The 15,471-nt window shown below is 46.2% G+C and overlaps 1 protein-coding gene across 2 annotated transcripts in view; it reads left to right on the forward strand.

Moving 5' to 3' along the window:
- The window catches only part of CPVL (carboxypeptidase vitellogenic like), a 118,243-nt gene that overhangs the window by 29,890 nt on the left and 72,882 nt on the right, over positions 1–15,471 (forward strand). For both annotated transcript variants that reach the window (XM_075922148.1, XM_075922149.1), the window contains one exon: positions 9,775–9,889. In XM_075922148.1, coding sequence (XP_075778263.1) covers positions 9,775–9,889 — 115 coding nt within the window. The remainder of the gene's footprint in view (positions 1–9,774; positions 9,890–15,471) is intronic.

Genomic DNA, 15,471 nt, shown 5'->3' on the forward strand with positions numbered 1-15,471 from the left:
CTTCCTGGTTTGAATCAGCTGTTGAGTGGAGTAACGCGCCGGCGAGATCATGCTAATGAAGTGCGGGATATTTAAATCTCCACTTCGTTAGCAATTTGTCGCCTACATTTACATCCCTAGCTCAAACTAGGGAGCAAGTGTAGATGTACCTTAAGACTTAAAACACTTGCTATTTTTCCTCGCCCCTTGGGTATTTAGTAAGCAAATAAATGGATTAGTTATGCCAATACTGCTGAAATGTCTAATATCCCACTGTGAAGGAGTGGGTAGTACATGAATTATGGAAAGAATGTTATCTCGGAATTACAGTACTAAACAGTCAGTCATCCGAGTCTTGTAAGGTTTCTTACCACCAAGGAAAGAAACCTCTTTCCTGAAAAGGTAGCATACAATGTGTCTGTAAAAAGCTGAGAAGTTCATGTTTGGATTAGCAGCTGATAACATGAACAATATTTGGTCTATTGCAAGCCAATTAATCTTAAATTGGCAAAGTTTGCTTTGTTTCTTTTTAACTTATGATTCTTCAAAAGGATGTGTGTGGGGGGGGGGGGGAAGAGACGCTAGAATAAAACTAGCTGTAACCTCTGTGAAAGCAAGTTTCTGCATATATTGATGCCTAATTAACACACACCCATAGAGTGAAATCCTGACCCTGTGGAAATTAAAGAGAGTTTTGATATTGTCTTAGCCCGAAGTGTTCAGGGAAACCAGCTTTTCATTGACTAACTGATTTTTTTTTAAGTGGCACTATCCATTTATACAAACTAGGGGCCAGATTTTCAGATGATGTACATTTAAAATGCTGCATTGACTGGAATAGCATGAAGACAATTTACGGCAACTAAAAAATGGGGAATTAAAAAGCTTTGAAAAGAATTACCAGCGAGTACTCAAATTATTTTACAGAACGATGGTTCTGGGTAGTGTAAGAAAAATGGCATATGAGTCGTCCATAGGACCCTGCCTGAAGGAATGTCAGAAAACAGTACAAATAATGAAATCTCAGAACAGTGAACTTAAATGGTGATAAAGTTGAGGCCATTAGGCTGATAAATGTCATTGCATCATGGTTTTGAAACCCTTATTTGTATGAGTTAACTTCTGAATATCTCAGGGAAAGGGACCTTGTCTCTGTGAAGAACAATAAACAACTAAGAAGGGTGTGCTCTAATAATATTAACTGAAAAGTGGCTTTAAACCCACTAATCCTGGGTGCTGTTGTGAAAGCTCCACTGTTTCTATACTCTTGTCATGATGTTCTTAGAAAATTAGTGCTGCAGAGTGAAAGAAAAATGTAGTGTTTTTTAACCATCTCTAGAGTTAAACTTTGTTTTTGCTTTCAGCAAATTAAAAAAATGGCCTGTAGGGGGCACCAGAAGAATTCAGTGAACAGCTGCTACAAAAATCCAATTGAATAAATACTTACTAATATCATCAGTAGCTGTACTTAAATGATGTTGTTTCTGTTGGCAGAAGACACTCTGCTAACAGATAGTAATGTATTTGGCACTTCACAGTGTGTTTTCAGGTTCTTGTGGCCTTCTTGATGATAAGAAATGGTAGACTTAAGGGCAAAAATACTCAATACCCATTTTCCAAAGAGAATAGTGATAGAGATGCAGCCGTGTTAGTCTGGTGTAGCTGAAACAAAAGACAGAACTATGTAGCACTTTAAAGACTAACAAGATGGTTTATTAGGTGATGAGCTTTCGTGGGCCAGACCCACTTCCTCAGATCAATATGTGAAAGAAAATTGGTACAACCATATATACCAAAGTGATATAATCCAAAAAAAGTGAACTCAGTTACAAGATCAAGAACACATATTCCTGTTCATCCAGAAATTTAATTTATGCCATCATGTGCCAAATGTGTCTGTCTCCTATGTACATTGGACAAACGTCTCAGACACTTCGCCAAAGAATCAATGCACATAAAACAGACATAAGACTCTCACAGAGAGAAAGCTGTTGCCTGCCATTTCAGCCAGACTGATCATTCACTTAATGACTTTAAAACATGCATATTGCTTCAAAGAGACTTTAACTCCAGACTTCAACGAGAAACTTCAGAATTGTCATTCATGCTTAAATTTGACACTTTATGTATGGGTTTAAACAAAGACTCTAATTATCTCACTCATTACAAAGATAGCTTCCCCAATTATAACCCCTAATGTCATTACCTCACAGAAACTTCCCCTATTATCACTCCTATGTCACTACCTCACAGAAACTTACCTTCCTCCCTCACCCCCACTCTGTTCTAAAATTTGATTTGTCAATTTCACATGCGTTCACTTTTTTTTATTGTATCATTTTGGTATATATGGTTGTGCCGATTTTCTTCCACATATTGATCTGAGGGTCTGGACCACGAGAGCTCATCACTTAATAAACCATCTTGTTAATCTTTAAAGTGCTACATAGTTCTGTCTTTTGTTTCATTTTCCAAAGAGGCACTTTTCAAGTCAGTGGGACTTAGACTCCTAGGCATAAGTTACTTTTGAAAATGGCACTTAGGCATTTTGAAAAAATTGTTCTAAATCTAGAGTTCTGCTAAAATGAAGAGAACTTTTTCAGAAATCCTGTTCCCATTAAATTGAAATGGTCTGCTGTAAACTTGTCAAACACAGAACAGGGAGATCTTATGATACCTTCTCTTTTTTTGAAAGGGGGGAAAAAATAAAAACCTCAGTGAAAATAGCTTAAACGTTTCTCTACAGTATTATGAGCCAACGTGGATTGATTTAAATTGCCACCTTTCTCCCCCCCCCCCCAAAAAAAAACCCACCTAATTTAAATCAGGTATCTCACTGATACTACTTCACACATTTCTTCAAACAGTAGTGCAAATCTGATCACTAAAACACTTTATTTTACAGCTCAGTATAGCATTTTACATAATCTAAGATGGTATACTTTATGTCCTTTTTTTAAAAATAACTTGATTTTTATTAATTTTGGAAACAGTATGTAATATTTATTACCTGCATCAAACTACACATGCAGTAGCAGTAGATTAGGATTGGAACTAAATCATACAAACATAAATAGCACTGATATTTTATTAAATGGTATATAAATGTTTCACGTGTACAATTGGAGCAGTCTCTTGAGTTGCTGGCTGTCCTTTAACTACTTTTTTTTTTTAATTTTCAAATTTTATTAACTCTTGCAGACAGGTCCTAAGAACACTAAATATATGGTGTCCTTAAGACCTCTCAGCTAGCTCTCATCTTTCCCACTCCCACTGTCATTTTGATGCAGATCTGATTCCAAGTTACCAAAAAAGTGAAGAGAGACTGTGCTTAGAATGCACTTAATTTTGGAGCAAGCCCCATTGAAAACAAATATAGGATGGGGATCCTTTATGCTGAAGTAAAATAGTGAATAGACTTATGACATCACCATTATGGTCAGTGACCATGATGTTTTAAAATAAGAGGCACGTATTATGTAATAAGAAAATGACACTCCATGGAAACTGTTAACTCTATTTTTCTTACTGCAGCTTTCTATACTGTATACTTGAATGATAGAGTCTAAATCTAGTTAACTAATTAAACCAGCCATAAGGATTAGCTTAGCTAAACTCTCTTTTTCTAGCAACATCCAACATAGCAAACAGCTTGGGAATTTACTTGTTAAATCACACTTCTATTAAAAGGCATAGACAGTTTTGAAGATGATGCACTGCTGTTCTTCAGACATATCCACATGATTTTCTCCCAACAAGTAGTTTTCCTTATGATGTTTCATTCTTGCAGCGAGGCCCTGCATCATCTTTCTGTGCTTCCTCCGTCCTTTCCTATATGTTATCTCTGTCTTTAGACAATATTTTAACTAATTCTGCCCTGCTTGGCCCACCACCACGTAAGCACCAAACACAAGCAATCCTATCCAGCCTGTATCTGTCTTTGCACATGTTAGTCTGCTGAGAAACAGAAATTGAAGACCCAGACGTTTCAAGAAGCAAGAGCTAGTTGTTAGGCTAGACCAGGGGTTGGCAACCCAATGGCTCGCTTAGGAGCCAAGTATGGCTCAAGCTTGAGCTCAGCCTCCCCTCAGTTCTCCTGTTACAACGGGGAGCCCGTGCTGGTGATCCACCCTTGTGCCATTCACAAGACTGGAGCCAGTGCCGCCTTCCTGCAGGAGATTGGGGAGATTGGAGAAAGCCCTGAGCCTCACTGTGCGACAGGGGAAGAAGCCGGAGCCATAAACAGCTCCGTGTCTGTGCTTCCCTTCCCCCTCCCCCAGCTGGTGGAACAAAGCAGCAACAAATATGCTACTTGGAGATTTTTCCTGCTGCTCCATTGGCCAGAATCCAGCCAATGGAGCAGTGGGAAGCCATGCCTGGAAGCCTGAGAGCATTGCGCCGAGTGCAAAAGCAGACCTGGTCGCCATGTTACCAGGGAGGACCTGCTGCAGCTGGGGCCCTGTCCCCACTGTTTTGTGTACTGCTCCACTCCCGACTTGGGCTGCCTATGTGCAGCATGCGCTCACGCCCCCTGGAGAGCATTGTGGGGCTTCTGGAGTCCATTATCAACCTGAGCACCTTCTTCCTGGCCTTCCTGGTGCCGGCGCGCTGGATCCTGGCCAGCCTGGAAAGGTACAAGAAGTACGACTGAACAGGCCAGTTCCCAGCCACACCCAATCTGCCAGCTGGACTCCCTGTGCTCTGGCGAGTTGCGGCCTTCATTCCATACTTGGCCCTTGGGCTGCTAGCTTATTCAATCTGCAATGAGGCGCAGCGGCTGGCTGCTGTGTGGGAGTGACTTGCTTCAGTTACAATGAATAAACCCTGTTACAGACACTGGAAAAAAATAAGTGCCGCCTAGACCCTGCACCCTCCATTCTCCCTGCACTGAGCCCCTGCAGCCCCATCCTGCTCCTGCACTGTACCTCCCACCTAGATCCTGCACCCTCAGCTATGTCCCATGCATTGAACCCCCCTCATTTTGGGCTGCACCCCAGAGAGTAGGGGGGCCCACAAAATCCACTAAAATCCATTTACTCTTCTGGAACCCCAGAAGAGTAAATCTGGCCCAAGGCCTTGAACCTCAGTCCTCCCTGTCCGTCCTGCCACCATGGGGCTGGAGTGCCAAGGGACTGAGGTGTCTCAGTTAGGGGGCCACACAAGTGAGTGTTGGAATTTTTTGGAGGGGTTGTTTTTTTGCTTCTCACTTTTGTGGTCCTCAGCTGATTTTTCTCTGAATTAGTGGCCACTGACCCAAAAAAGGTTCCCCCAACCCTTCCATAAATAAAGACAACATTCAAATCTTTTATGTTGGATATAATATATTATTTATTTAAAAATGAAACCTGGCCAACAGGTCCCTAATTGGGGCCCATCCCCCATCTGGCTGCAGCGTCTTAACAATCCTGCATCCCCTCCCCCCACTAGCCCTGAGCCCATCATATACCCAAATCCCCTGCCTTGAGTCCCTGATATACCCTAACCCAGACTCCTATGCCCCTACATTCCCAGCCCCCTACCATAAGATTGACAGAAGACAGGCTGAATGTGGGCATGAAGCTGGATTTGACTAGTAATGTAAATTTCAAATAAATGTGCAAAAAGATGCAGCAGCAGGAGTCCCATTAAATAAAGTCTATAGCATGTTTCATTTATGCTGCTATTCAACATGACAATTATCAATACTATTAAGTTGTATATTTTCAGTCATGCAAATAGGCATTCTTACATGGCTCTTTGTTGACCACGTCTTTTGAATTTTGATGTAGTTTGACTCTTTGGTTTAAAAAGGCTGCCGACCACTGAGTTAGACAAACTACAGTTAATAATTAATTTTTATGAGACTAGATGTACAGGTTGTATCTCCCTTAACCAGGACTCTGGTCTGGCAGCATCCATGGTCTTGCAGGACCATGGTTGTTCCTGGACCACAGAGACCAGGTATAAAGGAGGTTGGGCTGCAGGACAGGAGTGGAGAACAAGGGTCGTGACTCAGCCAGGAGCCCCATGTTAAGGGAAGGGGGATGCAGTAGGGAATTCTGGCCCCTGCTGCCGGATGGTAGCAGGGAGCCAGCAGCGGCTACAGAGCCCCGGCAGCCCCGTTGCTGCCTGCCCAGTTCTAGCCTGGGAGTGGGGCATGCAAAAGCGGGGCTTGGCTGGTGTCCTAGCACAGGCTATGTTTGGAGGGACCTCCCTTCATTCGACAAATCCCCTTGTTTGGGACCAGTCAGGTCCTGAGAGTACTGGACAAGGGAGGTACAACTTATAGCATGTTTGTGATGAGATTCAATTGTAACTTTTAAAAATGAGAAACTTAGTATTTTGATGACTAAAAAAATCAAAAACTGATTTAAATAAAAAATCTGTTGAATTTTTTTTAAAAAACTCTATTTTTTTAATCCACCCTGCTATGAGCCCAGATACCGTGCTAGTGTGAATAAGCTGAAATCACTAGAAAGAGTTAAGTGAAACTAACAATGAGAATTTATCCATTCTCATCACCTGCTCCTCTGTGCCACTGATGGTGCTTCTTGTTGTGATCTTGTTCTCCTTTTGTCTTTGTCTCTTGGGCTACGTCTACACTGCGGAGCTATTTCGGGATACCGGAAGTATCCGAAATAGCTATTCCGTGTCTTTTGAGCAAGCCTATTATTTTGAAATATAATGGGCTCGCTATTCCGATGTCCCTGTAAACCTCATTCCGTGAGGATCAGGGGACGTTTTTGAATAGCACTCTATTTTGAAATTTGGTGCAGTCTACACGGTGTCAAATTTCGAAATAAGCAATTTTGAAATTAACTTGAAATAAGCTATGCAATTTGCATAGCTCACGTTGTGTAGTTTCTTTTGAGATAAGGGTGCAGTGGAGATGCACCTTTGTTATAAACTTGGATTTTAAGGTCATTAGGACAGGGACTGACTTTTTGTTGTGTTTGTAAAATGGAGTCCTGATCCGCGAATGGAGTCACTAGGTAGGATTGCAATACAAATCCATTAATAATCAGAACTAGTCTCTGTTCTCTCCCCTATAAACCATGTTTTTCTGTAATCCACTATATCCTGGCTACTTATCAAATATGTTTCTTCAGTCTGCTCCCAACATAAGTTCCAATCATTTCTTACCTCTGGAATGGGAGACTTTGAAACATGCCTCTTCCTCATCACCATTTCTGAAGCATGCCCATTTACTACTTGTTAGAGGCTATCTGTCTCTCTAGCAGTAGCTATTTTTGGGCAAGCACCCCCCATAGACAAATCCTACATACAAGAATGAAATGTCACAAATTTGTAAGACACTCAAGGTATGTCAGTATTGCACCTGGGAGATGAGATTCCCAGCCTAGGTAGGCAGACTTGTGCTAGCTTAGTTCAAGCTAGTCTAATAAAATTATTAGTGTGGTCAGTGTGTCATTGATGGTGGCTTGCACTAGCACTTACCTGACACTGAATGTGAGTTTAGTTGGCTAGCCCAAGATGCCATCAGAGCTATTATATTCATACTTCAGCTCAGAGCTATTTTCAGTGTGCTAGCATGAATATATAGGCAATATATATGAATATATAGGCAAGCAACACAGGAATGCAGGGGCAAGTTTAGAAAGGCAGAGGCACAAAATGAGATCAAACTAGCTACAGGCATAAAGGGAAACAAGAAGACCTTTTATAAATACATTAGAAGCAAGGACAGGGTAGGCCCATTGCTCAGTGAGGAGGGAGAAGCAGTAACAGGAAACTTGGAAATGGCGTAGATGCTCAATGACTTCTTTGTTTCGGTCTTCACCGAGAAGTCTGGAGGTGTGCCTAATGTAGTGAATACAAGCAGAGAGAGGGTAAGTTTAGAAGATAGGATACACAAAGAACAAGTTAAAAATCACTTAGAAAAGTTAGATGTCAGCAAGTCACCAGGTCCTGATGAAATGCATCCCAGGATACTCAAGGAGCTGATAGAAGAGGTATCTGAGCCTTTAGCTATGATCTTTGAAAAATCATGGAAGACAGGGGAGATTCCAGAAGACTGGAAAAGGGCAAATATTGTGCCCATGTATAAAAAGGGGAATAAGAACAACCCAGGAAACTATAGACCGGTCAGTTTAACGTCTGTCCCAGGGAAGATAATGGAGCAGGTAATTAAGGAAATCGTATGCAAACACTTGGAGGGTAATAAAGTGATAGGGAATAGCCAGCATGGGTTTGTGAAGAACAAGTCATGCCAAACTAATCTGATAGCTTTCTTTGATAGGATAACGAGCCTTGTGGATAAGGGAGAAGTGGTGGATGTCATATACCTAGACTTTAGTAAGGCATTTGATACGGTCTCTCATGATATTCTTATTGATAAACTAGGCAAATATAACTTAGATAGGGCCACAATAAGGTGGGTGCATAATTGGCTGGATAACCATGGTCAGAGAGTTGTTGTTAACGGTGCTAAATCCTGCTGGAAAGGGATAACAAGTGGAGTTCCGCAAGGGTCTGTTTTGGGACCATCCTGTTCAATATCTTCATCAATGATGTAGATATTGGGATAGAGAGTACGCTTATTAAGTTTGCAGATGATACCAAACTGGGTGAGGTTGCAACTTCTTTGGAGGATAGGGACATAATTCAAAATGACCTTAGCAAGTTAGAGAAATGGTCAGAGGTAAACAGGATGAGGTTTAATAAAGAGAAATGCAAAGTGCTCCACTTAGGAAGGAACAATCAGTTCCATACATACAAGATGGGAAGCGACTGTCTAGGAAGGAGCATGGCGGAAAGGGATCTAGGGGTCATAGTGGACCACAAGTTGAATATGAGTCAACAGTGTGATGCTGCTGCAAAAAAAGCAAATATGATTCTAGGTTGTATCAACAGGTGTGTTGTAAGCAAAACTCGTGAAGTCATTCTGCCGCTCTACTCTGCACTAGTTAGGCCTCAGCTGGAGTACTGTGTCCAGTTCTGGGCGCCACATTTCAAGAAAGATGTGGAGAAATTGGAAAGGGTCCAGAGAAGAGCAACAAGAATGATTAAAGGTCTAGAGAACATGACCTATGAAGCCAGGCTTCATGAACTGGGCTTGTTTAGTTTGGAAAAAAGAAGATTAAGGGGGGACATGATAGCGGTTTTCAAATATCTGAAGGGGTGTCACAAGGAGGAAGGAGAAAATTTGTTCCTCTTGGTTTCTAAGGACAGGACAAGGAGTAATGGGCTTAAAGTGCAGCAGGGGAGGTTTAGATTGGACATTAGGAAAAAATTCCTAACTGTCAGGGTGGTCAAATATTGGAATAAATTGCCAAAGGAGGTGGTGGAATCTCCCTTTCTGGAGATATTTAAGAACAGGTTAGATAGACATCTGTCAGGGATGGTGTAGACGGAGCTTGGTCCTGCCTTGAGGGCGGGGGGCTGGACTCGATGACCTCTCGAGGTCCCTTCCAGTCCTATGATTCTATGAGCTGAAGTAGTGCTAATCTGTTTACATGCATTAGGAATCACACCCTCCTAGATGCAGTGTAGACAGACCTTTATGATTCTAAAAGGCTAAAAAATGATTTTTTGTAAATTAAGGTAACAAAGAATGTGTTTTTTCAAAGAGGGCATATCTACACTACCACACTGCATCGCTGCAGCTGCACTGGTGTAGCATGTCCTGTGAAGACTCATTATACGGATAGGAGAGCATTCTCCCATCAGCATAATCACTCCACCTCCATGAGAGGCGGAAACTATATTGGCAGGAGAGCCCTGAGCATTATCGTGGTAGCGTAGACTGGACCATAATATAATGATGTGCCTTTCTTTTGTCTCTTCTTTAAACAGGTGCAGCCAGAGAATGCACCGGTCCTTCTTTGGCTCCAAGGTGGACCAGGAGGAACATCAATGTTTGGGCTTTTTGTTGAACATGGCCCATATGTGGTTGACAAGAATTTCACATGTAAGTGCATCTTGTGTTCTAAAGAGTCTTTCTGCTGTTACTTAGGCTTGGTCTGTGCTTAAAACTTAAATCGGTATAGCTATCTGATCATGGGTGTGAAAAAAAACCTACAACCCTGACTGAAGCAGCTCTGCTAACCAAATCTCCAGTGTAGATGCAGCTGTGCCAATAGAAGAATGCTTTTGTCAGTGTAACTAACATCATTTGGGGAGGTGGTATTCCAACACTGGCAGAAAAAAAACTACTTCTGTTGGTGTACATTGGGTCTATAGTAGAAGCTTTGCCAGCACAGAATCTGTAGTGTAGACTTAGCCTTAGGTTTATACCTTGCAGTGAAGAGCTTTAACAAACTTCTAGCTATGGAATTATTTTCTCTTTTCTGTATTCTGATTGCTGTGTCTGTGACCCAGAGCAATTTGAAAACTATTTGATTTATCTTCTGATACTATTTGTTCTGTGTATGTTTTGGAATGTATTATATTTCAACACAGGAAGCTAACTAAAACTTTAAGAAACATTAAGAATATTTCTAAAAATATTTGTGACTTTCTGGTCACTTTGCTACTAAAATAAGCCTTTTCTTTTCATTCATCATGAAAATAACCATTATTTTGTGAAAGGAGTGGGGAATAGAACTGACTCCTCCCCCTTATTTTTTAAGGAATGGGCTTAGATTTCAGCATGATATGTGAGGCATTGCATTAACTCCTGAATGTACAAAAGTAAAGTGAGTGTTCACTTTTTGGGGAGGTAGGGGGTAGTAGAAAATGGTTAAGTCTCAAAAACGCTGGTTCAGATTGGCCCTGGTCAAACAGCACACGTACATAATCTTGTGGAAGCCAGTGGAGCTAAGTGTATATTTTGCTGGATAAGGGACAGAGAGTGCTAAAGATCTGTATGCTTTAGAAATCTATTTGAATGTCACGAGATCAGACTCGTTTTGACTGGATTAAGAGCATACCTTTTTGCAGTACTTCCTTGATTCCCCTTGTTACGGGGTACAGGGGCTCACCCCATCCCGGGCAGTCCCGCCGCCCCGTTCACTGTCTCGGTCATTAAACGGTGTCCAGGTCTTCATTAAACGGTGTCTAGTCAACCCTCCCTTTGGTCACCCAGACGATCCCTCGAGCGAGAAGGTGAGGGGGGTCCGGGCCCACCCTCTCTCCAGACCCCATCCCAGGGCCCCAAGGTGGGGATGACTAACCTCTCTCCCCCAACCTCACTCCCTCGCTCGTTCGCTCACCAGTCGGCTTGTTTCCTTGTGCTTCTCAGTCCCTTCATCCGGCGTCCTACTCCTCCTCCTCGCCTCCCCTTCCCCTCCTGACTCTGCGGTTTTTATACCTGGGGAGGGTGCCGCCCCCTCCCCTCCAGAACACCTGCACCTGCATTCGCCCGCGGCCCCACCCTCTCCTCCCCAGCTGTCGTCACTCACCCCTGGCATTCTCCTTGCCGCCAGCATCAGTGGGGAATAGGGCTGCCCGGGGGCATCTGCGGGGCCGCCCGCTCTGAGGCTGGCGGGGTGGCGTTCCTCTCCTGTTGCCCCCGTCTCTCCCAGCACGGGGGCACTTCCCCCGTGGTGCTCGGGGCTATGTCAGTTAAGCCGCCTGCCGAGTGGCGCATCCCGGCTGCCCCGCTGACCGCATCTTCGGCGGCGGCGAGAAAAGCCGCACCGCTTCTCCCTGCCTCGCTGGGGGACACACCCTCTGTGTGGGGTTGCCTCACCCTGTCACCCCCCGTGGTGTTCGGGGCCGCGCCGGCTAAGCCGCCTGCCGAGCGGCGCGTCCCAGCTGCCCCGCCGACCGCATCCTCAGCAGCGGCAGGAAAAGCCGCGCCGCTTCTCTCTGCCTCGTTGGGGGGGGCACCCTTAGTGCGGGGTTGCCTTACCCCGTCACACACCTCCCCCTCTAAGTTGAGTTCCGGGGATTCTTTTGCCCCTCTGTCCCCTCCACGCTTCACGATAGGAAGTCTGCGTTCTGGTGCATCACTCCTGAGCGGTGTATCACCTGGAAACAGTACGGTTGGAGAGCTAAATACCACCGCGTTATTCGTGCATTTGTCTCTTTCATCGACTGGATCCACTTCAATGGTGCGTGGTCTGTGATTAGTAGGAACCAGTCTCCTAGAAGATAATAACGTAAAGCCTCAATGGCCCACTTGACTGCCAGGGCCTCTTTTTCAATAGTCTAATAGTGTTTCTCCCAGTCGAACAGTTTGCGACTCATATATAATATTGGATGTTCCTCCCCTTCCACTTCCTGCACTAGTACTGCTCCTAACCCCACCTCCGAGGCATCCGTTTGCAGGATAAACGGTTTCAAGAAGTCTGGTTTTCGCAATATGGGGGCGGACACGAGGCGCCATTTGATGGTGTCAAACGCCTTTCCTGCCCCTCTTGGTCCAGCACACTTTTTGGGGTTGGCTATTTCGTGTCATGTCCGTCAACGGCGCCGCTAGGGTAGCAAAGTCGGCTATGAACCGTTTATAGTACCCTGCTAACCCCAGAAACTGATGTACCTGTCTCTTGGTTACCGGTAAAGGACAGTCCTGCACCGCACTCACCTTGTCTACTAAGGGCTTCAGACGTCCTCCCCCCACGGTATAGCCTAGGTATGACACTTCCCGGCGTCCAAACCTGCATTTCTTTGGATTTGCTGTCAAACCGGTCTCCGCCAGTGTCTCGAGTATGGCCCTCACATGCTTCAGATGTTGACTCCAGGTTGTGCTAAAGATGACGATGTCGTCTATATACGCAACAGCGTAGGTCTGGTGCTTCCGCAGTATTTGATCCATGAGTCGCTGGAATGTCGCAGCTGCGCCATGGAGCCCGAATGGCATAGTCACAAATTGGTATAGCCCAAAGGGGGTTGCGAAGGCGGTCTTCTCTCTGGCTTCGGGGGCCGGGGGATTTGCCAATAGCCTTCCGTGAGGTCAGTCATGGAGAGGTATTGGGCTTCTCCAATTCGTTCGAGCAACGCGTCCACCCGAGGCATGGGGTAGGCATCGAAGCATGAGATAGCATTCACTCCACGGAAGTCTATACAGAACTGTAGTGTCTTGTCTGCTTTTGGAACCAACACTATTGGGCTCCGTCAGTCACTATGCGACTCTTCCACTACCCCCCACTGTAACATCATCTGTAACTCCTGTTTTCGGGATCCCACAACTTCCATGGTAATGGCCTGAGGGGGTTACGGACTCTTCCCGGGTTCAGTGTCTATCTCGTGGTTAGCGAGAGTGGTCTTACCTGGTCGGCTCGTCAGTACGTGTGGAAACGTCTGTAGCAACTGTTCCATCTTTTTCCTTTGTGTGGGCGTCAGCTCCTCTTCTATCCAGGGCTCCTTCTCCGTCTCACACCAAGGCTGAGGTCTAACTCGGGGGGCCGGGGATCAATAAAGAGTGCTTCTTGGGGTTTCCACCTCTTTAGTAGGTTCACATGATATATCTGAGTGTCCTTCTTTCTTCCCTGTAATCTTATCTCATAGTCCACCTTCCCGACCCTCCTTAGGATCTAGAATGGGCCTTGCCACTTCACCATCAACTTAGAGTCCCGGTCTGGTAATAGCAACAGGACCCGGTCCCCCAGTGCGAACTCCCTCAATCGGGCCCCCTGGTTGTATCGGCTTTCCTGGTGTTCCTGGGCCTTTTCTAAATTGCTTTTTGCTAATTCCCCCAGGGCCCACAACCTTTCGCGGAGGTGCAGCACATACTGGACTGTCCCCCGGGCCCTCGACTCTTATTCCTCCCAGTTTTCTTTCAACAGGTCTAATATTCCCCGTGGTTGCCGCCCGTACAACAATTCAAACGGGGAGTACCCCGAGGAAGCCTGGGGCACTTCCCTGATGGCGAACAACAGGGCTGGCAACATCTTATCCCAATCTTGGGGATCGTCATGTATGAACCACCTTAGCATAGATTTGAGCGTCTTGTTAAATCATTCTACTAGGCCGTCAGTTTGGGGGTGATACACGGAGGTGTGTAGTGTTTTAATTCGCAACATCCGGCAGTGTTCGCTCATTATCCGGGATGTTACATTCGGGCCTTGTTCCGTTAATACCTCCCGAGGGGGCCCTACCCTTGCAAAGATCAGTTCTCCCGCGATCACGGAGGCCGTGGTGGACCGCAACGGGACTGCCTCGGGGTATCGGTTTGCATAGTCTATTAAGACCAATATAAATTGGTGCCCCCGGCCCGACTTTTCTACCGGCCCTACCAGGTCGAAAGCCACCCGCTTGAAAGGGACCCCGACTACTGGGAGTGGGACAAGCGGGGCCCTCGGGACCCCCGCTGGGGCCGTCTGCTGGCACTGGGGGCACAAATCACAAAAGTCCCGAACAGCCCGGTACACCCCCGGCCAGAAGAACCTTTGCAGTACGTGCTGCTGGGTCGTTTCCTGCCCCAGGTGCCCGGCCCATGGGTGGGCATGCGCCAACTCCAACACCCGCCACCTGTACCGGGTGGGGACTAACAACTGGCGTACCGTCTCGCGTCCCTCCCTTTCCTGGGTCCCCTCGTACCTCAAATCGGGGGCTTTGGACGTAGATCTCTTGAGTCCCGTCTCCTGCGTCTGGAGTTGCGGCTTGTTCCCAGGCTCGTTGGAGCGATGGGTTCTCACGCTGAAGCTGGATGAAGTCGCCTTCGTCTACATCCAGGTTAACCGGCTGAGCGTCTTCTCCGGTGTCAGTCGGATTGGACCCTTCCGTTGTTCGCCCGATAACCGGGGCTTGGGCTTCTTCTACCTATGTCACCTCTGGTACCTCTTCCCCGGGGTTGTTCTCTGGTGGCGTCGCTGACTGCCCCCATTGTCGTAGCAGGGGGCTCAGACCCGGCCAGTCATATTCTAATAGCGCTGGGTATGCCAGGTTTGGGGCTAACGTCACCCACCACGTCTCCGTATACCGTCCGTCTTCTATCCGTACCCAGGCCGTCAGGTAAGGGCGGATGTCCCTGTGGACACACTGCATCCAAATGGGCCCTCCGGTAGCCGCTCCCCCTTCGACCAAGTTGGCCCACACCATTGTTTGTCCACAGCCGGAGTCCACCAGTACTTCCACGACGCGGCCCCCCCACCTTTATCCTCGCCATTACTTTACTCGGAAGGTTTTTGCAGTCCTGGGCTTCTGAGGTCATCACTGACCCAAACGTACAGTCCATTAGGGGGCACTCCCGGTGGAAGTGGCCCTCCTGCCCTCATTGGAAACGTACCAGCTTACTAGGTGGCCCAACCTTCCGTCCGCTGTCTTTCTCGTTAGCAGGCCCCCCCTTCTCACCCTTGGGTTCCTCTACCGGGTTTCGCCACACGGGTGCTAATCTTTGCCCCCATGCTGACCCCGGCACTGCTGGCTGCCTCTGCTCTCCCCGCCCGGCAGGGCCCTTACTCACGACTGGTGTCCTGCCCGGCTGACCACTTCCCGGAGTCTTCCCGCGCTCCTCTGTCCCTTCCACGGCCATGAAATCCTCCATCAAGGTTACAGCCTCCGCTAGGGTTGAGGGGTGGTGCCGTCGAACCCACCTCTGTCCTTCCCCGGGTAATATCTGTATAAATTGTTCCAAAATGACTATCTCAGCCACCTGCATTCCCGTCT

Source organism: Pelodiscus sinensis, chromosome 2 (genome assembly GCF_049634645.1).
Source record: "Pelodiscus sinensis isolate JC-2024 chromosome 2, ASM4963464v1, whole genome shotgun sequence".
NCBI lineage: Eukaryota > Metazoa > Chordata > Testudines > Trionychidae > Pelodiscus > Pelodiscus sinensis.